The sequence below is a fragment of the Hakea prostrata genome, chromosome 10 (assembly GCF_041222555.1).
Source record: "Hakea prostrata isolate BN-2017 chromosome 10, UWA_Hpros_2, whole genome shotgun sequence".
Classification (NCBI taxonomy): Eukaryota; Viridiplantae; Streptophyta; class Magnoliopsida; order Proteales; family Proteaceae; genus Hakea; species Hakea prostrata.
Window position 1 is genome coordinate 18,459,919 of NC_142609.1, and position 23,591 is coordinate 18,483,509.

Genomic DNA, 23,591 nt, shown 5'->3' on the forward strand with positions numbered 1-23,591 from the left:
CTGAATACTGAACCAACTATTGGTCTCGATTTGATTTTCTCATTGATCTTATCATTATCTCTGCTGCCATACTTTACTGGGTGAAGCATTGAAGGTAACCTGTTCTTGAGAATCCCGCCTTGTTTATATCTCTAGTGCCTGAGAAGTCTCTGTTGCAAGTTGTAGTACTCTGCTGGTTCTAGGTGAGGTTAAAGGTTGAAAATGAACCATCAATCATCATTAACCCATCCTTCTCTTTTCTCCCTTAACATTCCATTGTTACCCCTTTTTATATTAAATTGCAGCATACCCCTTTAGTGACGCTCACTTCCAAGCTTGCCCTTCTTAAACATATGAAATCCCACTTCCTCCATCCCTAACTCTAACTATTTCAGATTTTATAGTACGTTTCCTTCTTATTTACCCACATAATCCTGTTTCTTGTTATTACACCAAAATCCCTAACTACAGGAATTCTATTAAAAGCTAAACCCATCACCATATTATATTCCAGAATTGTCCCTTGCCTTTTTTGAATATCATTCTTGACAGCCACTGCTTTTTAGACGTTTACATGTACAAGTTCATGGTTGCCACTTCTTCTTTGTAATATTTAGTCACTGGATGCCAATCATATCAATTTGGGGATTCCAATTTTTTAAGCTAGCCATATGTGTGGACATACCTTATTAGTTACCATGAGGGGAGATTGGAAGCTATCACTTGGGATCTAATTACTTGGTGATTATTTTTACTACGTTTGGAATTACTAGAAACTGGTTGCAATGCTACCTCTGGTAATTAATTGCCACATGTAATACTACAAGTGAGGGGGAGATTGAAGACTTCTTCTATCTACTCAAGGCTTGTATTTGAAGATGGTATTCAGCAGCAACAATATCTACCTAATTGGTGCACAATCACTCATAATACTTTTTATCTACCTACTTGGTCTATAGTAACCCATACTGCCTTTTGTCTACCTACTCGATCTACAATAACACATACTATCCTTTTAGCTACCTACTTAGTCCGCAATAACCTATATTGCCTTTTGTCTACCTACATGGTCCGCAATAACCAATACTGCCTTTTACCAACTACTTGCCTTCTTGCGAAGAACTTATATATGAGTTTGGGTTGCACATTTTATCTTCTAGTGTGGAGATTCCTCCCTATTATTGCATTATATAGACACTACCCTTAATGTTATTGTGATGTTATACATATAGATATGGTTCATCTTCACCACCGCTTATTATTCTTGTATTAGATGGTTCGCTCAACATGAAGATTGTTTACTTAAATTACTATTGATTATCTCTTGAGTGAAGTTCTTTCGGTGTCTATCGGCGTTTGTTATTGCTACATATGCTCAAGCATAATGAAGTTTTTTGCATGTTCTTTTTATTCCAAGCTAAAGCCTTTGATATGTATAGCCTAGCTTGAGCGGGAGTGTCAATAACTTAATACTCCAATTTTTATTTTAGCTTAAGTTTCTATTTTGGCTACTTTCTATTTTCATTACTTTCTAACTTTCTTATTGCTTAGCAAACATGTAATTTCCCTAAGATTGTTTCGTTCTTATAGATTTGGGAGATTCTATGCAATATGTAATTTTCCTTTTCACTGTAACTCAGTTTAGGAAATTTTCCTAAGCTAATATTTGATTTCATATTAAAAATAAAGTACTAGGGGAGACACACATGAGCTCTCTCTTCTCTTCTTCATTCTTCTTCTTCTCTCTTAATTTTTGGGCTGGTAACAGGATCCTGAAATTCTAAAAGTATTGAAATATCATATATATTTAACAGAATCCCAACTAGACCATTCAAATAATGAACCATTAAAAGAATTAAAGAAAGACCGTATTCATGGCGCACATGATGCAATGACAAACAAAATAACGCAAGAAACAACTTCATCAAAGTGCGAAAGATATGGATGAGATCACCTTATGCAGTAGATATAATCCAAATACAGAGACAAAACATAAGTAGGAAAAATGAATCCAAAGCCTGTAAAACACCAAAGTATTCAGATTTCAGTAACAATTTTTAAGACTAATCCAAATGAAAATTCTTGCATCTGTAATTAATGGATTCATCTATCAAAAAAGCATACCAGCTACAATAATGCATGATGGCAGATGTAGAGATACATCCAAAAGGAATGACCTGGAATATTCACGCCAGAAGAAGTTTCTAGAGAAAGAATTCAAGGAAATCCAGGAATTTCTTTTTTTCTTTTTCTTTTTTTTTTAATTGATAAGACGTTTTGCATTCTATAGAATCACAATACGCTTAGGGCGCTTCCCTAGAACCTCCAAACAATCAGAGGGAGGAGAACCCAACTATGCAAGGCATTTCCTCCTAACCAGTAACCTAAAAAGGGAAACAAGCCCAATTACAATCTACAATAAACATGTTCCCAATTATGCCCTGTAATAAACATGTGCTTCCGCATCCTACTGTAAAAGATCTTTCAACCTCTCTAGGGAACTCCAGAGGTTCCCAATCCACTTGGGATTGCCCCAGATGTACTTCTACAGTTCTACCACATAATCTGCTGGCGGGTTCTAGTCCCACTCATGTGTAAACTCCCACCCATTTAGATGCACTGCCTCTTGCAATATTCTATGCATACGGCTTCATCGCATGTGTGATATAAAATTACCAGCTGGTCTGATCTCAAAAATACTATTTCTATGTATCTTGTATCACTTAAGTCACCAAGTAGGGGTTTTCTAACAACCATATTAACAGGCATACGGCACCATATTGCAACCATGACTACTAATTTGATCAAGGATATTCTTCACACTCTGTTATGGTATCATGAGAACGTCTTTTTCCGCTATACTGAGCATTCTCTTCATTCTTCTTTGCTCAAACAAGCTTAAAGACTTGAAGCTGTGGAAGACCTCACACAGCTTCCCCTAGTCAGTGTTCTCTTCTCCAATGGCCAATGAATCTTCTACACTTCTTTGACTGCTAGTTGTTCTTCCTCTCCCAGTTCACCCCTCACCTTTCTGTCTGCCAACCAAGGCCTTTTTCACTCCCTTGATGGATATCATGTCCTACAAATCCTGATGCTGGTGCTGCCTGGATCAAATGGGATGCTGAACTCGTCAACCTTTTATCATATCACTATTGGAGAACCCTGTTCCATAATTGGACAAAGGAACCAGTCACTAGTGCTAGTCTATTTTGCTTGAGGCTTATAGATCAGCATCTACCACTTGCCCCATGTCCTCAAATCTCAATTTGCAAAACATCTGCCAGACACCAGATTAGGGGTGACTCTTCTCCTCCAGCACACAAAATCAATTACTAATGAACTTTCTGCCTTCAACAACACTACAAGCCCAATGAATTCAGTATCCACATCCTCCATGCTCTTCACGAGTTTCCTTTTCTCTTACATGGGAGTTTCACTTTCCCCAATTTGGTTTATTTCTTCTTCTGATGAAAAATTCAACCTCTGATCAGAAAGATATACCTCGGTTATATTTCATCTCTTCAACAAATTCAGTAATGAGCATAACAGCCTATTGTTCCCATGGAGAGAAGAACCTATGATTAGCTTTTACAAAAAATGTGCAAACAAACAATTCCAACAAAATGTTTCAATTTCTTGTTTTACTATGTTCAACCCTATGTATTCCAAAATTCTTTCAATTTGACCCTATCTCTCGGTAGTAACCATATAAAGCCATTGGGTTTTTTTTTTTTTTTTTTTTTTGGGGGGGGGGGGGGGGGAATAACTAGAATCAGATCATTTAGACAAAACCCAAATATACCATTGGGAAGTGATTGAGTATAAAAACGTTTATCAATCCAATAGTTCTCTCTTTCCCTAACAGAATTACATGACAATCCTCTAAGCCATGAGAGTATGGAGGCCGTGGCGGTCATGGCAACATGACGTAGTGCTAGATTGATAGATTATCAGCCATGGTAGAAGATCTCGCTCTCTCGAGAGATCTCGCCACCTTGAAAGAGAGAGAGATCTCGACCATCTCGGTGAGATCTCGGTCAAGATATACAATTTTTTGGCGTCAACTCGGTGGGTTTTAGGGTCCTAATTGGGTTTAGCTTATTTAAGGCCTTTTGAACACGTTGGGGGTGGCCTTGGATTTGTTAGAAATAACCCTATGTATGATTCTAAGTCTACCCATAGTGTGAAACCGAAATGTAGTAGGATTAGGGAATGCAATGTTATACAACATGTAATATAGAACCTTTAAGGCATATAAATGAAAAGCAAATATATCAAATGCATCAACTAACTTAAATGTTATCAAAATTCCATCCATATGAGTATTACAATCTCAATTTTCAAGAATAAAATAATTATACAACCATTAGAAGTTCTATATAAGTCATTAAATCATAAATTCATAAGATAAGTAGAGAATGATTGATCTTCCTTGTTGTAGATGTGCTAAGAGTAGTTGCAAGTGAAAATTCAGCCAAAATCCACAAAAAAAGGTAAAAATTGAGAGTTCCAACAAGATCTAAGGCGAGATATGGCGAGTTATAGCAAGATATAGCAACATATGGCGAGATTTCAAGCGAGATATCCCAACTCTTTGCTCTCGCCCTCCATCTCGTCTCGCCAAGGTGAAAAAACGAGATATCTCGTGAGATCTCGGCGAGATCTCGCGAGATCTCCCACCATGTTATCAGCTAGGAGTCTAGGACCCAGTTCATCCAAGATTTTGATCAGGGACAACTTATAGGACAAAAAGAGTTAGGTTTAGGTAGCTTTGGTCATGGTGTATATAGAGGTCTTGATCGCGAATGGGCTAGCTTTGATGTTCTTTGTGACTGGTGATGGAGATGCTAGATAGATGGTTTCATATGGATTCAGATGGGGTGGGTTAGGTTAGGATTTATACATAGGGAGGCTTCTTGAAATTGAGAGAAACAAGAATAAATCTAAATGAAGTCTTTGGATGACCTAAGTGTTGCAGAACAAGAAGAAACTTAGATCTAATGGAGTTCATATGGTGAGGGGAATCCACTCTAAGTTGAAAGGATTTGGTTGGATGGTTATCAAGTAATTGGATTTCTTGATTTTCATGTCAAGAATTAGGCTTCAATCAAAAATTGATGGATTCTAGGGCTAGGTAATGGGCTTAAACTTGGAGGGAATGTAGGTTAACAATATGAATATAATCCTCCAATCTTGAATGTATTTGGATAGCTAAATTGGAAATTAGGGGGTTTCTCATTTTTACGGTGTTAGGGAGTATGGAAATTAAAGAAGTGTTGGTTTTCAAAGTTAGGAAAGGACGTAACTTTTCTTTTTGGATGAATAGGCTTAACTTCGTTTCATGATAGGTGACGATTACACAGCTGATGGTTAGATTTTGGGACAACTTGGATGGTTAGATTGGTGAAAGTCCAAAAAAAACCAATTAAGAATTAAAAAAAGAGTTCATAGGGAAGGGGCTTTGGATATAGGCCTCCAGATTACCTTAATGTGGGAACTTGGTAGGTGCTGTCCAGGAGATGGAATGGCTTCTTGAAGGTGGTCTATTCAGCCACAGCGGGGTCTAGCTTCATTTCACTAAGAACCCTGGGAACTCAAACTCTTGGAGGTATCTTACCAAGATTTGACATTAACTCAGTAAAATAGCAAACCCTCACAATAAGGCAGCGAGCTTAAGCAAATAATCAGTCTTAGTGTTCTTTCCAATTGATGGGGCAGTGCTTTAGGCTGTGTTTCTTTAGCTTTATAACAGAAGTTCATTCTTGAAATAGGACTTGAAAAACAACTAAGACTTAAACTTGGGTCAGAACTAGGAGTACTGAAAGACTAAGCCTCGACAAAGTACAGCTTAAATTTAAAAATATATATATAGCATAACTGGCACATCCCGCCCAAATACACCCAGCCTATACCCTATCTAGGTTACCCGGGGGAGTGATCCACAGCCCAAAAGATCAAGGTTAGGAACGATCATATCCATTTAGCACAATAACATAATCAAAAGCAAGAACAAATCATTGTATTCTAATAAGTTAATAATAAAAGTCAAGAAAGGATCACAGAAGGATCACTAAAGAATATCAAAGTGCGGAATAACAAGATACCAAATCAAAAGACAACTGTAGAGTATAGCGGAAATATACCCCACAACATATGCGGAAGGTAGATCGAAATCTAAAACAAGCTCTAAGCTAATACAAGTAAAATAAAAGTCTAGAAGAAACAAGAGAATCTAATCCACTTCTTCAGTCGGCTCTTCTTCTTCTTCAGTCTTCATCCTCTTCACTTTAGGGTCATGCTCTTGAAGCTTCAGATCAGCATCTAGCGCACGATCCCATCGACAAATAAGATGATGCCGGCTGCCATCAATAGGAGCCATCAATGCAGCCCAAATCCGAGTGTTGGCTGCCTCGCTGTTCATTACCTTGTCCAAGGACATCCGGAGCTGTACCATATAAGGAAAGGTTGGTTCTCTATGCTAGTGCACGGGTTCTCTTTCGTACCTGCAATGTCATCTAAAAACAAGTCCCCCGAAGGGTAAGCTCAAAAGAACTTAGCAAGTAATCCATACACAATAGCATCTTCACATGCATTCACAAACAAACATATATGAAATGATATGAAACAATATATGCAAATATGCTTCTAAGTTCTAACTCTATATATGTATGCTGGTCTCTATTGGCAGACATGCTTTAAGTCATAGCACCATACTTCTTTGGGTAGGTCTCATCTCACAACGCCGGTTGGCAAAGGGTCCTTCATCCATCTTGGACAATCCATGGCTGGGGTTAAGTCACCGCCTCTCACATAACCGTTGGTCTAAGTATTGGCGCATGTCAAGGTAAAGCCTAGCTCAATGCAAGTCTTCTACTTAGTCATATCAACTCAGATCCAGATACGCCCATTCCTCGCCCCCGCGATCCTTTCCAGATCCTCACACTAGAGTCAGCATAGTCCCGACTACGGACTCATCAACCCATAGGTCATCCACATATAGTAAACGGGAAGCTCTCATGTCCTCTCACGGGTTGGTTACCGGTCTTGAACTCCCATGAGCCCAAGTCTATCCATATGCAACCCTACCCATAAATGGCCCCCACAATGTGATTCATGTCCCCTCACGGGTTGGTTACCGGTCTGAGCGCCCATGAATCTCCATGCTACCACGGGTCGTCGGTCTCAATACCCTCCGAATCGGGTCCGATATAACAGGGGTATAACCTAGCCAAACACTGCTAGACAAGTCCTAAGTATGACAACAAATAATCCGGAAAGCTTCAAAGGGCAACATTGGAAATATCCCATACTACTCCCAATGAGGTCCAAGGACAGAAATGTCAAAAGGACATTCCCCAATCCCAAATCATACCTAAACAATCACAATCATAATTCAGTCATATCATCCACGACAGATATCTCATCAAATAGAAGAGTATAATAAGACAAGATTAAATGAATAAGAAACATACATGAATAAGTATTCATTTATGATCAAGTACATAATGTAAATAAGGAAATAAGATCCTACTGTACTTACAGCATTCATATCATAATGGAAACTAACATAACAGTAGCTAAATCATGCATTCATGTCATAATACATAAAGACATGTAAATAGGCATATTGTGAGTTGGAATACTCACCTCGTAATCCGAACTTATAGTCTTCAAATAATAAATCAGAGAACAGATCCAAAATCACCTAAACAAGCTGACAAAACATGTATAGGTCATAAGAAGTGATTCCAAAAGATTGGAGTCGAAACGGATGAAAAACGAGTTGATGTCTGCGGGTGATTGGCGGGTGAGTGCTCCAGTCGACCCAGGCAATCTGCCCAAGAGCAAATCCGGAAATAAAAAGAGAATCTGATCCGAAACCTATGCTACACAAACCGGAATGCGACGAAACTTGGAGGGAATGTCCAACACAGTAGTCTAAGACTAAAAAGCATAATTTAGACATCAAACACCATTAAAACCATTACTTACTAATTTAGAATCATAGTTTCTATTTTGGAAAACAAGACTTTCTAATTGGAAAACAACATGGTTTTCATTGAAAACAAGCTATGAATGAAAGAGATGAACTAGAGATGATGAGATCTCATTCTAGTACATGAATACAGAAATCAAGAGTAAGAATGATCATAGAGATGCATCTAATATGCTAGAAGAAATCAAAATAAGAACATGATCATAGTTTAAGAATAAATCATGAAAATCATGTAAAGAATGAATATGAAATCATAGCTTATAGAAAGAGAAGAGATTGTAGAAGATATGATTGCAGAGATGCAATATCTCTCATAATCTCAGATCGAGAAGAGAATGATCATAATAAGAATGAATCAATAGCATAATAGATTGAATACTAACCTTTGATTAAGAAAACAAGAGAGAGAAAGCTGAGAGTTGAATGTAGATCTTCTTCCACACCAATGGAGGCTTGGAGATGAGTTTCCTTCGTCTCCAGGTGTTTTGGAGGCTAGGGATACTAAAAACACGAAGTTATGAGGTATATATAGCAATAAGGACCAAACAGAAGACGCTCGGATCGTTGCTTGGGTCGAGTGGGTGGGAGCAGGCCGACCCAGACCAGACAAAGATAGCCTAAAATAGGGATTGAGGGCCTTTCTCATCGAATCAAACGAAACTTCTACACAACAACTATAACACCTAGCATAGGAAAATGGCTTAAATCATATCAAACCAGCTCAAGGTCATCAACCAATCTTCTTCATCAAGGTGCATCCTTTCTAAATCAACCAAGCTCTTCAAGTAGGGAATCCATCATCAATTTTCTATGGGTTTTCGAATCTACACTAAGGGAGAGGTCCGACTTGACTTCCTAGGACCTTCTAAACATATCAACACCATACTCAAGGTCCAACTTCAAGGTCAAACATCAAACAAGTTCTTCTTCATCCAAAACAAATAGGGTGTCTAATTTAGGTTTTGGGCTGGATTTCACAATAACTATATAGAGGACTCAAGAAACTCACAAGGAAATTTCTGCCAGCTTAAATTGAACAATTGGTTTAGTTGATTTAAGTAAACAACTAAAAATAAAATTTAGTATGGGAATTTCGCACTCAAATGATGTGTCCATGTTTAACCCAATTTTGTGCTGGATTTGCATCACTCCACAATAGCAGCAGTAGTAAATTCCAGACAAATGAAATATAGACAAATTGTTGCTGACCCAAAGAAAAGTTGTTTAATGAATGTACTACAAAGGAGAAAGGGAAAAGATAAAAATTGTCCTTTTGCTCCGAATGGCAAGAAAATGTATATTTGGTGTATAAAATTTGTTTAACAAACAAGAAAGCCTGACCTGTTAGAGCCTCCACTAATATTGGTAATTGTGAAACAATCCAATGAATAGGAGAGGTCACTTATACAAGAATCATGCTGGCCAGTGTAATTGATTGGTAGAAGAAACACTAATCCAATTACCGAACAAGCCATGAAAAATTTGATTCTGCACATTAGAAAGGAATTAGTATGAGGATCAGATTTCAAAAGTTCTCATGTTGACTGACAGAATGTTAATGCTAGAAGCCTAGAATCACGTTTCATAAACCAAAAATAAAATAATAATTTTAAAGAGAGCCATTAAATGAAAGAAAAACTTTGCACATTGCAAGTGAATTTGGGATTGTAACCTCTGGCCCCATGTGATCTTCTGAGATAGAAGCCACCATAGCTTTGAGAAACAAAAGACAGCAAAGAGTTTCAGAAATCCTCAAAGTACATGCTGAGAGCGATAAATTCAGGGAAGAACACAAGAAGATCGATTGAGCTCTGAGAAACCAGACATTTTCTGTCCTAGTAAATGGATCCTGTACTAAACTTTTATGAAATCAGGAGTGAGCTTGATGCAGGTCCAGCCCCCTAATTAGGCCTCTCAGATTTGATCACCAGTTCAAAGCCCAAGTGAAACCCAAATCTTGCTGATCTGCAGCAGATCAGCATATTAATGGGCTCAAGAAGCCCCATACTCAGTTTTTTTAATTCGTCAATTATTTAGTCCTTATCGACTCTGATGCATGTTATTTAATTAGTACTCTTATTCATACTTGTCAAGGCGACAAGGCAAGGCGAGGCGATAGAGGACAATGAAATTCAAGGTGACACCAAGCAAGGCGTAGAGGCGTTGCCTAGGCGATAAGGCCAAAAAATAGCCACGGCGCCAAGGGGTTGCCTAGGCGACGCCTTGACAACTATGCTCTTATTAGAGTTGATGAGAAGCATAGTTGTCAAGGAGTCCACTAGGCACTGCCTAGGATTCCAGGTGTCACTTTGTTGTGATGATAGGTGTTGTTGAAGTCCAGCAGCAATAGCTGGGTCTCTAGCTATCACCGACTGGTAAGGACACCCTTGTCCCTCTACTCTTAGTTGGTTTCTAGGGTTGTTTTTCTCTTTCTAGTCATGTATTCTGCCGTTAAGTTAGTGAGGGGAAAATGTGGTATTTTATTAGTTCTAATAATATTATAAACATATCCTTCAATTAGGAGGTTTCCTGACTCTAAGTCGCAGGCTGTCCTCCACAAAAACTTGCAATAGGCTGCTGTCATCTTCTCTTGATGATTCTTCTTCTTTCTCAATCTTCTTTCAGTCCCTAGGCTGATTACAGGTACTGAAATCCTAACATTGTGTCAGAGCATCTATAGTCAGCTAAGGGACTCCTGCTTCTCTCTCTGCTGCTCAGTTTTTTTCTGGTGCAATCACCCTTACTGCCTTTAGGACCCCTCTTTGGCAACTAATGAGGTGAATCCTTTGCATATCTAATACTACAAGAAAGACCCCGAGCACTGGGCTTACTATTTGCTGCAAATCAAGATCTGATATAGGGTAAAGATCCAGCGAAAGCCTACTGCTGAGTTCCTGATCTAGCACAAGGTTTTTCTCTTTTTACCTTCTTTTTTTTTTTTTTGGGTTGACTTCTGAAGATCAATATCTACACTATCGAAGTGATTTTCTTCATTGACGGACTAATCCAATCTGGACAATCCAAGACCTCTGATCTGCTGTTTTATTCGTAGTAAAACACATCTACAATTTTCTGCTACCGAACAGCTTTTTGTGCAAATCTGAAGTTCGATCTGCGCCGTACTCATGTCATCGGATTCTTTTTGATTCTGCTGCCACTATTTGGATTGCAAGAGAAAAGCATCACCCCCTAGTTTTGATGCTATAAGATTCTGCAGCAAGATACACCACCGCTGCCCTTGTTTTATTGAGTTTTTCTGCTCTGGAAAACTCTGTTGGTGCTGTAATGAATTCTGCTGCAAATTATATTACTGCTACTCCTGTTTTCTTGAACTCTTCTGCTTTGAAAAATTCCGTTGATGCCGTGATGCCCTTCCAAATGATCCTATTACTGGTCTGGAGTACTACAAGTGTTTGGGAAATTTTCTTTAAATGGTGTGGTTGCTTTATTCACCAAATCTACTTCAATTGTGTTCATTATTCTGGTAGATCGAATATTACAAGGATGATTAGTTCTGCTGCCCTGCTTACCAGAATCGACATCAATCTCTTTTCTCCTAGTGAAGGGGGCTGCTTTGTGATTGTTAATACTGAGACCTTGTGAACAATAAAGTGCTATTGGTGAGTAGATTACTTGTTGTCTTATATAGTCAGATAAATAGAACCCTGTTCTACCTGCTACTTTAAGATTGTTGCAGCTGGTTCCGTAACTTTAATGAGTTAATTCGCTATTTTTTGGATCTCTGGAACATGCTACTGGTTCTCAGCTCTTCTTCTGATGCATTTGCTACCTTAATATCGATGGTGCTTCAATTACCGCTATATGGTTTATAGCAGTTATGTTATGAGTACTACTTTTGCTGCTCTCCTGTTCGAGTTGTTGCAAGTGGTTTAGAATTTCTTCTGCAACATGGTTCCTTAAGTACCCTAACAGTTCCTCAGTAGAGACTTTGAAATGCTAGTAACTGATTGTCATCATTTGGCCACGTGTGATGCTACACACGAGAAGGAGAATAGAGCCTTATCCCATACCTACTAGGTCATTTTTACCTACCAACTTGGTCCATAGTAACCCATGTTGCCTTTTATTGCGATTCATATGTGACAAACAAAGAAAGTCTGAGTCGTGGAAAGCAAGCTGACAGATTTTGTTACAGAATAGAAAAGTTTGGATTTTGTACTACAAAATAGGAAACAGAAGACTCTGTTGTGGCAGATTTAGTCTTACATTGTCTTTCCTTTTTGTGACAGATTTAGATCTTAGAAGGTTGTTTTTTATTTTGGAATGTACCTAAAATTAGTAGGATGGATTCCCATTGTTTTTGGATCTGGTTTTGGGCTTGTATTCATCTACTATAAATAAAACATTCTGGAGGGGAGAGACTGCACTACCAGAATCATCTCTGCCACCTCTTCTTCTTCTCATTCTCTTCTCACTCTCTTTTCATCTCTCCTGTTTCTCCTTCTTTTCTGCAATTGCACCTCAGTAGATTGTCCTGCTGTTGATTCGAAGGACGTAACCATGGTCTCCACAATGAAACGTGCACTCGTGAAGATGCTGTGGTTAAGGCATGGATTTAGAATAGTGTTGATTCTTCTATTGAAAATAACATTATGTTTTATGACACATTCAAGCAAATCTGGGAGGCCTTGCGAGATTCCTTTGGTCAAGAAAAAAATAATTTTATGTGTATGACTTACATAATCAGATGTTCAATTATTCTCAGAATAGCCACCCATTAGTGGAGTATTATAGTGGATTTAAGGGATTAGTTGAAGAAATGCAACAACATCAGCCACTCACCACTAATCTTGAAACTTAAAAGACGTAGAGGGTTGAGTTCTATGTTTCGAAATTGTTGGCTGATCTAAATCCAGAGTTTTCTACAGGTCAAAGTCAAATTTTAACATCTGAAATAGTTCATACTCAAAGTAATGCCTTCTGCAGATTATTATGTATCAGTGGACATAAAAGCACCCAAGGAAGCAACCAGAATGCAGCAATGGTTGCTGGTCATGGCTGTGGCTCCCATCCATCATGCAGAAGGGATAATGGCCAAGGAAGAGGAGGGGGAGGAAGCCATATTCCTCCAAACTTATCAAAAGGCAATTGGTTTTGCTCTTACTGTGGCAAACAAAATCACACTGAAGAAAGTTGTTGGGATAAACAAGGTCGTCCTGAGTGGGCAAGAATTATGTTAATATGACAGCATCCATTGGAGAAAACCCCACTGACAACTCATCTAGGTATGTTCCTGTAGCGCCTACAACAGTTAGAGCAGAGTCAAAGTACATCCACTTCCAATCTTGCCCAAATATATCTACTAAGTCTTATGCTTTAGATTCCTGGATTGTAGACACTAGGGCATCCGAACATATGATAGGTATCTCATCATTATTAGATTTTCTAGAGTTTTCTAACCTTACTCCTATTGTTATGGTTAATGGTGAAAAGTCTTCCGCCATCAATAATGGAAGTGTTTCTCCTTTACCAAATTTGAACATTTCCTCTATCTTATTTATTCCCAAATTTCCAGTGAAACTTATTTCTGTAAGTTGTATTGTTAAAGCCTTAAATTGTCTTGTATTGTTCTTTCCGACCTTTTTTGAATTTTAGGATCTTCAAACCAAAAGATGGATGGGTGGAGGAATTGAGAAAGAAGAATTTTGATTCTTCTACTACGAAGGCATACAATGTTAGACTGGCATTATCGCTTGGGACATCTTTCTCCTAGTAGGCTTAGGTTGGTAGTACCTAATTGCAAGAATGTTACTGTAATAAATTGTGAGACATGTGAGTTAGGTAAACATCGTAGGACAGAACCTAAAAGTACAATTTTGTTTTCTTTAGTTCATTCCAATGTTTGGGGCCTGGTCATATTCCTAATCGATTTGGTTTTAAGTACTTTATTATTTTTGAAAATGACTTTCCAGACTTAGCTAGTTGTTTTTTAATAAAGGATTGGAGTGAAGTTTTTTGCTGAATTTCTACTCAATTCAATACGTCTGTTAAAATTTTTTGTACCAATACTATTCAAAAGTACATGCAAAATGCAATTTCTGATTTATGTTCCACCAAAGGCATTCTCCATCAATCTAGTTGCTCATACACACCACAACAAAATGGTGTAGCCAAATGCAAACATAGGGCATTTGTTAGAAGTAGCAAGATCCCTTATGCTCCATATGAGTGTAACCAAGCAATATTCGAGAAAGGACAAAAAGAAAAGGCAAATTCTTTGGTAGTGAAAATAGCTTTCAAGGCTCATAGTAGTGTTGCACTTTGGATTCTTGACAATGGGTGTTTCACCCATATGACAGGTGACAAGAATAGGTTCTCAATTTTGGATGCAATGAAAGGTGGCTCGATGAGATTTGGCAACAACGATGGAGCCAAGATTAAAAGTAGAGGCTCAATTAAGTTGGATAAAGGAAAGTTGACATCAAATAATGTCATATATGAGTGGGCTCAAATACAATCTTCTTAGTGTAAGCCAAGTTTGTGATGGTGGGTATGAAGTTATTTTCTGAAAAAGTCACAAAATGGCAAAATCGTTGCTCAAGGAACTAGGACTATAGGAAATTTATATCTCCTATCAAATGCTAGTGAAGACAAGTGCATGGTGAGTCAAGAGGATGAAAGCTTGTTATGGCACAAGAGGTTAGGGCATATAAATTTCAAGAATCTTGCCAAGCTCAGTAAGAGGAAAGTGTGAGAGATCTTCCAAAGATTAAGAGGCCTGCAAACCATGTATGTGGTCCATGTTAAAAGGGGAAGCAAACTAGAGCCACTCACAAGCCCAAGGAGTATCACATATACAACCCCCATGATTTGATTCTCACAAACTTATGTGGTCCTATAAGAACAAAGGCTACAAGAGGAGAAAGATACTTCATGTTTTTATTGATGAATGCACAAGAATGACTTGGGTATCCTTTCTAAGAGAGAAGACACAAGCACTAGACAGCTTTATGGCTTTCAAGAAAAGAGTTGAAAATGAAATAGGGAACACTATAAAATGCCTAAGGTTAGATCAAGGTAAGGAATATACATGGAGAAAATTTTCAGAATTTTTTAGTGAGCATGGCATAAAAATCCAACATTCAGCTACTAGAACTTCACAACAAAATGAAGTGGTAGAAAGAAAAATCGAACTATTCAAGAGAAGTCAAGAAAAATGCTCCCTGAAAACAATGTATCAAAACGGTTTTGGAGAGGAGTCTATAGTTTAGTCCAAATCTTAAACAAGTGCATGATGAGACCAATGAAACAAAAACTCCATATGAAATGTGGCACGGAAAGAAGCCAACCGTGAAGCATTTTTAGAGCGTTTGGATCCAAATGTTTCATCAAGAGAAAAAAAAAATTGGGAAAGTTTGATGATAGGGCTGATAAAGGTATCTTTCTGGGGTTATTCATCTAAAAGCAACTAAGCAAGCATATAGGAACTTTAACAAAAGACTTGGAAAGGTTATAGAAAGCTTGGATATAAAGATAGATTGAAATTTACTTCAGCCCAAATTTGTTGTCACCAAGGACCCTACATTTTACAATGTTGATGATAACTAAGGGTTTGAAAATAAGACACCACATGTAGTAGAGTGTGATGAACATGAGTCTAAAGAGATGGAAGACCCAAGGATAACAAATAGACAAAAGTGCATCCCCCTAATCAAATCATTGCCACTCTAAATGAAGAGATACAAACAAGAATGATAAAGAAAAAGAATACTACTTTCTCACTGATATCTTAAGAAAAGCCCAAGTCAATTCATGAAGCTTGTAAAGATGAAAGTTGGGTGATAACAATGAATGAAGAGCTTGACCAAATAGAAAAGAACAACACTTGGGAATTAATTCCTAGAACAATTGATAAGAATGTTATTGGCAGTTGGCATCAAGTGGGTATTTAGGAACAGGTTGAATGAAGAAGGGCAAGTTGTTAGAAAAAAGGCCAGATTGGTGTGTAAAAGGATATGCTCAAGTGGAAGGAACAGATTTTGATGAAAATTTTGCTTCAGTGGCAACGTTGGAATCCATTAGGATGTTCCTAGCTTTGGCAACCTTTAAGGGGTTTAAAGTTTATCAAATGAATGTTAGATCAACCTTTCTAAATGGTGATTTAGAAAAAGAAGTCTACATTGAGCAGCCGGATGGATTTGAAATAGGTGATAATCCAAATGTGGTATGCAAGATTAAGTATGCATTATCTGGTTTGAAACAAGCTCCAAGAGCTTGGTACTTAAGACTTGACAATTACTTGCTACAATTTGGATTAAGAAAAAGAACCGTGGAAAGCAACCACTATGTCATGGCTGAGGATGTAGTAAATTGGTAATTGTTGTTTATGTGGATGATATCATATTTGGAGGTCACTGTGATGAAGTCTATCAAGGTTTTGCAAAGAAGATGAGGACAGAATTTGAAACATCCATGCTAGGAGAGTTATCCTACTTCTTGGGTTCACAAGTAATGAAATAAATCAAATGAGGAATGGCATATTCATCTCTCAAATGAAGTATGTTAAAGAAATTCATTATAGAAGATTGCAAACCAATGGGAACACCTATAGTGGTTGGGTGCAAGTTGAGCTCAAGTGATGAGTCCCCTTCAGTTGATCAAACCTTATATAGATCTATGACTAGGAGTCTCTTATCCCTAACAACATCAAGACCAGACATTTTACAAGCAATGTGTTTAGTGTCAAGATTTCAAGCAAACCCTACGGAAACTTGTCAACTAACAGTGAAAATAATTTTCAGATACTTTAAAGGTTCTATGGAATATGGGTTATGATATCGTAGGTCTAAAGACTTCACACTCACAGCCTTCTCAGATGCAGATTGGGCTGACAGCATTGATGATAAAAAGATTACTAGTGGAAGTGTATTCTACTTGGGGAGAAGTTTGGTTGCTTGGCACAGAGGAAGCAAGATACTATATCTTTATCTACGGCAAAAGCTAAATATATAGCAGCTGCAACTAGCTATACTCTAGTGACTTGGATGAAGAGACAAATTTATGATTTTGCATCCAATGTGATGAACCCGTGGCTATCAAGTGTGATAACAAGAGTGCTATCAATATCTCCAAGAATCCAATGCAACATTCTCGGACCAAGCATCTTATATAAGATACCACTTCTTGAAAGAAAAGGTGATGGAAGGTGAAGTGAGCTTAGAATTTGTTTCCATAAAAGATCAAGTGGCTGATTTTTTCACAAAACCATTATCCAAAGATAGCTTTGAGAGATTTGGAGTAAAGCTTGGAGTGATGGCTCCAAGGGGGAGCAAGTGAGAGAGTATATGAATATCATCTCCCAATATGTTAGGAACATGTAGTGGGTACTCCTATGGTTGAGTCTATGTAGGGGGAGCTCTATTATAGAGGGAGCCAAGGCACCCTTTGTACTTGTTGTCAAAGGGGGAGAGAAAAGAGAAAAGGACGCTGAGTTGCCAACAATTCCAAAGGGGGAGATTGTTGATCCATTGGCTAAAAATGCAAGTATTGTTATTGTTGGCAACTTAAATGAGATACTTGAGATGATATGATCAATTCAATAGATGGGTTCAAATCAAGTATATTGATGGGTTCAAACCAAGTTGGGTCACCAAAGTATGGGAGCCAGTTCAAACAATGGTTTGTTTCTTATTGGTTTTGATATGGTATAGCAGTACACATGGAATCAAGTTGAGAAGAATTCCGGATAGAAAGGAAAGTGGAATATGCTGCTGCTGGGGATTTGAAATTGTTTTTATTTCAAATTCTAAGAAGGTTTCGGTTGGGCTAAACAACAAAAGAAATAGCTTACCTTTTCCTACTATTGCTGAGAGAGAGAGAGAGAGAGAGAGAGAGAGAGAGAGAGAGAGAGAGAGAGAGGGGGAGAAAGAAGAAAAAAAATATGCTGCTGCTATAGATTTGGAATTGTGACTTCCATTGCAGAACAAGTGAGAGAAAGAAGGAAAAAAAGCTGCTGTAACTTGCATTCAAGAAGAAAATCAGAGGGGAAAAAAAGAGCTGCTGCTATACTGCATTTTGAGGAGAAGAAAAGTATGCTGCTGCTGCAAGCCTGATTCAAGAAAAAAAAGAGGAAGGGGCAAGTTGCTGCTAGCCTGCATTCAGTATAGAAAAAAAAGGCAGGCTGAATCCTTGCGATAAAAGAAAAAAAAGAAAACCAGAGGGAACTTGCTGTCCATGATTGAAAAAAAAGGGAAGAAAGAAAGTTACTGCAAGGCTGCAATTTGGAGAGAGAGAGAAAAAGAGGAGGAGAAGAAGAAGAAGAAAGAAAGTTGCTGCAAGGCAGCCATATTAAAAAAAGAACAGAGGAAAAAGTGCAACGCAAGGCTGTGTTTTAAAAAAAAAATTCAAGATAAAGAAAAATCCTTGCTGAAAAAAAAAAAAAGAAAGAAGATGCAGCAAGTCTTGAGATTAAAAAAAATAAAAAAAGGGAGGAATCCTTGCTGAACAAAAAAAAATAGGGGGAAACTGAGAATGATTGCAAAGAAGAACTAGAGGGAAGAAAAATCAAGTCATTTCTGCTATCATGCATCAAATATGAGTAGAAGACAATAGAGTTCTTGTGAGAGGAAGATAAAGAAAGAACATAGTGGCTACACAGGTTTAGGTAACCCATATTCACAACTTTTTTATTTTTATTTTTCCTAGGTTGTGTTTAGTGATGAAAAACTTAGATCATGGATGTAATTTGGGGAACTAAATGTCAGACCGCAAGTGGGCTGTTAGGGGTTGGGGTGTGCCCTTGTCTGAGTTGCATTTCAGATTGAAGCAGGGATAGTTGTTCCTAGACCGTAGTTTGTTGCAGTCAAAATATTGAGTAATATACGAAACCCTAGATAGAATATTACTATATGGACGTAGGCAGTGTGGCCAAACCACATAAAATTTGGTGTCTTGGGTCTCTAGTTAATTTGTGTTGCATATATTGGAGTGTTCTGATTGCAGAGTGGTGGGACATTGTCTGGTAGACCCAGCCACATTGTAGTGTGTAGTGGACATGTCCATGTATGGTTGATAACTACAAGATCGTCACCAACTTAGGAATAACACTTCTCTCTTTCTTTTCTTCTTCCTTTTTCCCTTTTCTTTCTTTTTTCTGTTTTCCTGGTCGCCGCAAGCTAGAGAGGGGAGGGGAAGCAAGTCCCTGACAGAGGGGAAGGTGTGGGGTTACCACAAGGGTTGGGGAGGGTCGTAGGGGCAGGGGCTAAGGGAGTCGCAGGGGGTGGGGGATGCTGCTGCTGTGATGTGGCAGAAAGGGGGAGTGGTCTAGAGTGGTGCGCAGAACTGGGGAGGGGCAGAGGAGAGCTTGTGGGAGTCTAAGGGAAGTGGGGGAGGAGTAGGGGGCTGCTGTAACTGCAGGGGAATGGGAGAGGGAGGGAAGCGATGGTGGGGGGAGGGGATCCCTAGGGCTTGTGATAGGATTGGGAGGTGAGGGCAGGGGTCGGGGTACTGTACTGACTTGTTAAGGCTGCTGGAAAGTTTTGAAGGCCGTAGAGAGATGTCAGAAGTTGAAGAAGCTTGAAGAAAAGTGCTGAATATTGAACAAGAAGTCATCAAAATCCACCATTGCTCCCTCAACAAGAACATGGTCCTTGGGAACTTTTTATCAATACACAAACTTCTATTTATGAAGAAAGAGTAGGCTTATTTATAACCTACAAAAAGACATTAACTCTAAGTGGGATCCCTTTATAGATTAGAATCCCACCACATTAATTACAACCGTTGAAATAAAAACTAAAAGATCTAATGGACCCTAATTGATACATGCAGAAATAAAATTCTAAGTAGCTTAAAACTCTAATTAGCGCATGCTAAATTCTATTTAATTAAATTGCCATGTGCTGAACTGAAGACTCAAGGACTCTTAATTAACTCAAACTAGACTTCCTAACTAACTGAAACTCTTCAGAAAATGAAAGATAAAATTCTGAAAATAAAAACCAACCACTAAATTAGGGCTAAAGTGACCAAAATACCCCTCCTAGATGGTTGGGCCAACCCTAGAGGGAGCCCATTCTAGGGTTCAGCCAAGGGGAGGTCAACCATGTTCACATCCCAAGGAATCTTCATATCTCACTCTAGAAGAATCCAAATTGAATTCTAACAGTAGACACAAAATCCTAGCAAGAGTTAGGACAAAACTAGAGGACTCCTCCACATCTTAGGAATCCTACCCTAACAAGGACTCTGCAATAACTTAACAACTATGGATTCAAATTGAAAAACAAAAGTAGATCTAAGGTCCCACAAACATACTGATCCAGCTGAACTTTAAGCTGACTCAACTGAAAATTGAAATATTACCAAAATACCCTTGGGCTGGCCAGAATTCCTGTGTTGCTGGCAGGGCCATAGGGTCCCCTAGGCCCTCATTGGGTGTTCCTGGATCTAGTTCACACCAATCAGTTGAATGGGGAAAAATACATCACTCTACATTTGGAAACAAGGTATTCTGCAAGGGCAATTTCAGTGATACTTCCAACAAAATTGGACAAAAAGGTGAGAGACTCAGCCTACAGCTACATTATATGCAGACTCGACCTTTTTCCGGGGCCCATCTTAAGCAAAACTTGGTCCTACTTGTGGAATAAGTTGGTTCGAAATCTGGTCGAACCTACATCCCATTGGGGTATTATTTTGCAATGTCATCTCCTCTCGACATTAGGAAAACCAAGATCTCTCACAAGATCTCAATGAGATTTCTCGCAAGATCTAGCAAATTCTAAATCTATGATTATTATAAATAAAGGAGATCTCTATTGTTAATGACAAAGCACAATTATTCTCTCAATTCTGATTTCAACTGAAAATATACTGAACTCATCCCAAACTGTTTAGTATCATCTAACCAATCATGTTTATGAGGCACACTTCTTTTTGCCCCTTGATGTTCACCCAAGTTAAGATTCAAAAAAATTTGATTAGATAGGCAATTCTATGTTAGGATAACTGCAGAAGTTAAGTAATTCCTAAGTTAAGATTGAACCACTAGAGACAGGTTGGTAGTTCTCAGTATACACAATATCGTACAAGTAAGGTTCTGCATATAAAAAAAGTAAAATGAAAGCTGAATATGTAATGTATTTTTTCTTTTTGGGTATGTCGAATTCATCATTGATTCATCGGTGTAAAAAGTTTAAATCATATAAAAAAACAAGGAATGGACTATGGAGTATCTTACCCAAGCTTGAAGAGGCGGATGACGACAAGGGCATCAAGGCCACTAGTTTCAAGAATTTTTTCTTCGGAGACTCGAAATGCAGAAGGAATCCAAGATACAGAGGGGAGTAAACGGGAGAGCGTGAAGCCCTCATCACAAGGGATTTGGTCTTTTCTAGCAAGACGAAGAGGGTAGTAGACTTGGGCATTTGAAGGTTGCTTCTTCAAGACTGAGAACAGAGAAAGCACAATCAAGGCAAGGCCAATGTTAATGGCCGCTGAAGCTAGTAGACTTTCAGCATTCATTTCTCAAACGTATCAATAACGAATGGCTGAAGCAAACACACAGAGAAACAGAGTGAGAGAGGTGTTGGAGGGTTGCCATGTTTTGCTTGTACGTGGCACACAGAACAATGCCTCTGCCGCATGCTATGGCCCATGGACAGGCGACATGCGTCCCAACAATGAACAATGGCTGCAGGAACAAAAGAATGATAACTGGAGACTCACATCCTCTATAATTCCTTTACTTACAATTCCCTGTAATTCCATCGTTGATGTGACATATGGCATTTAAGTAATCGAATAAATATCAATTTTCAATTTAAACTAAATTTAAATTTTATTTAAACCCACCTATAAATTTGAATTTTATTTAAACTCTAGTTTGTTGAGTAACCTTTGGATTACATAAATGTCATATGGCACAATCCTATGAGGGAATTGTAGGGAATTATTGGACAAAGAATTACAGAGGATGTGAATCCGATAATTGGTGATACGGTGCTGCATCAGCGGTCAACATAGAGGGCGCTATGTAAATGTTTTCAATGGGCGACACAGAGTAACACTGATTCACCGAACTTTTTGCTTACTCCTTTTTTTTTGGGATAATTATTATTGGTCCCTATATTTTGATTTTATTACTATTGTATCCCCTCTAATTTTCAAAATTACTAATCCAACCTTTAGCTTTGTCTACAATTACTATTGCTCCCTACCATTATGTTCCGTTAGTTTACTGATGATGTTGCATCTTTATATTTTCTCAAAAACTCCAAAATACCCTTATATTTATCTCTTTACTTATTTACCCTTTTTTCAAGTTACAGTGGTACCCTTAAGGCCAGTTTGGTTACATGAATCCAGAGATTTCAAATCTTTGGAATCATGAATCTGAGAATTATATTTGTTTGGTTGTAAAAATCTTTAGATTCATGAATCTAGAGATTTATGGGTAAAGGGTGAAATCCAGAGATTTTCAAAAAAACTATACATTTGCACATTTACAAAAATCACGTCAATCAAATAGTTTTTTAGGATGAATTCACAGATTTCATTTTACAACCAAACATTTAATTTTATAAATTATGACTCCATAGATTTGAAATCTATAAATTTGAAATATCTAGATATTTCAAATCTCCAAACTCATGTAACTAAACAAGCCCTTAATTAACTGTGGTGAAAAAAATAACTATAATCCGTTTTATTCTAAAAAAAACCACCAAATAAAGAAAGAATTATTGAATAAAACTCAAATAGAAACCGAAGAGGAAGGAAAATCGAATTCAACTCAAATTGGAAACTGAATATCGCCTAAAATGTTTTCAAAATAAATGAAGTTTAGTGAAGGTGGGAAACCAAACTGGATTTGGATTTTGTTCATTTCTTTAATTCAAAATAAATGAAGCTTAGTGAAGGTGGGAAACCAAATCGGATTTGGATTTTGCCCATTTCATTAATTCAAAATAAATGAAGCTTAGGGTAAAATTGACATTTAATATGGTTTTATAAATGGGGTAGCATCATCTTTTGATTTCTTAATTTTAATGAATGGCAAATTAGACATTACATATTCGAACTTAACGGCTATTTAACACCGTTATAAGGAAGGGGGGCAACAGTAATTTTGTAAAGAATAGAGTTTTATTAGTAATAAAATCAAAGTATAGGGGGGCAACAGTAATTATCCCTTTTTTTTTTGTTTTGTTTACAAACGAATACTCATATTCGGCTCTTGAGAACTTTTTTTGGTAAACATTATCATTAAGGCTGGGCAGAAGGCAAGGCTGAAGGAAACAGCCAAGGAGTGGAAAGAGGCCATACTGTCGAGTCCGCAATCGTTGGAGCATTCCTTGCTGGGACATGAGCAATTACATTGTTCGACCTAGAGAATAATATCAAACCTACATTCAAAAGATATTATGGAATCATGGCCTTCTTACTATCTTTTACACCCGTTTATCCAGTTAACTTTAGAGCTTATCACTTCTACGTTCCCAGACACTAATCTATATGCTTTTGTTTGCAAAGGTGGGGGTGGGGAAAAATGAGTAAGAAAGAAACATGTAGGTCTCATGTGTAGTGAAGTGAGAGAGAAGAAAAGGAAAGAAAATGATTTTGTGGAAGTGTTAATTGTGGTTTTATTTTTTTA

The 23,591-nt window shown here is 37.9% G+C and overlaps 1 protein-coding gene across 1 annotated transcript in view; it reads right to left on the reverse strand.

Annotated features, from left to right (window-relative positions):
* Window positions 1–21,611, reverse strand: part of LOC149002221 (Early-responsive to dehydration stress protein (ERD4)) — a 56,055-nt gene extending 34,444 nt beyond the window's left edge. The window contains exons 1-3 of the mRNA XM_089137478.1: window positions 21,177–21,611; window positions 9,317–9,463; window positions 1,934–1,997 (exon numbers count right to left, since the gene is read on the reverse strand). Coding sequence (XP_088993604.1) covers window positions 1,934–1,997; window positions 9,317–9,463; window positions 21,177–21,460 — 495 coding nt within the window. The 5' untranslated portion in view covers window positions 21,461–21,611. The remainder of the gene's footprint in view (window positions 1–1,933; window positions 1,998–9,316; window positions 9,464–21,176) is intronic.
* Window positions 21,612–23,591: the final 1,980 nt, after the last annotated feature.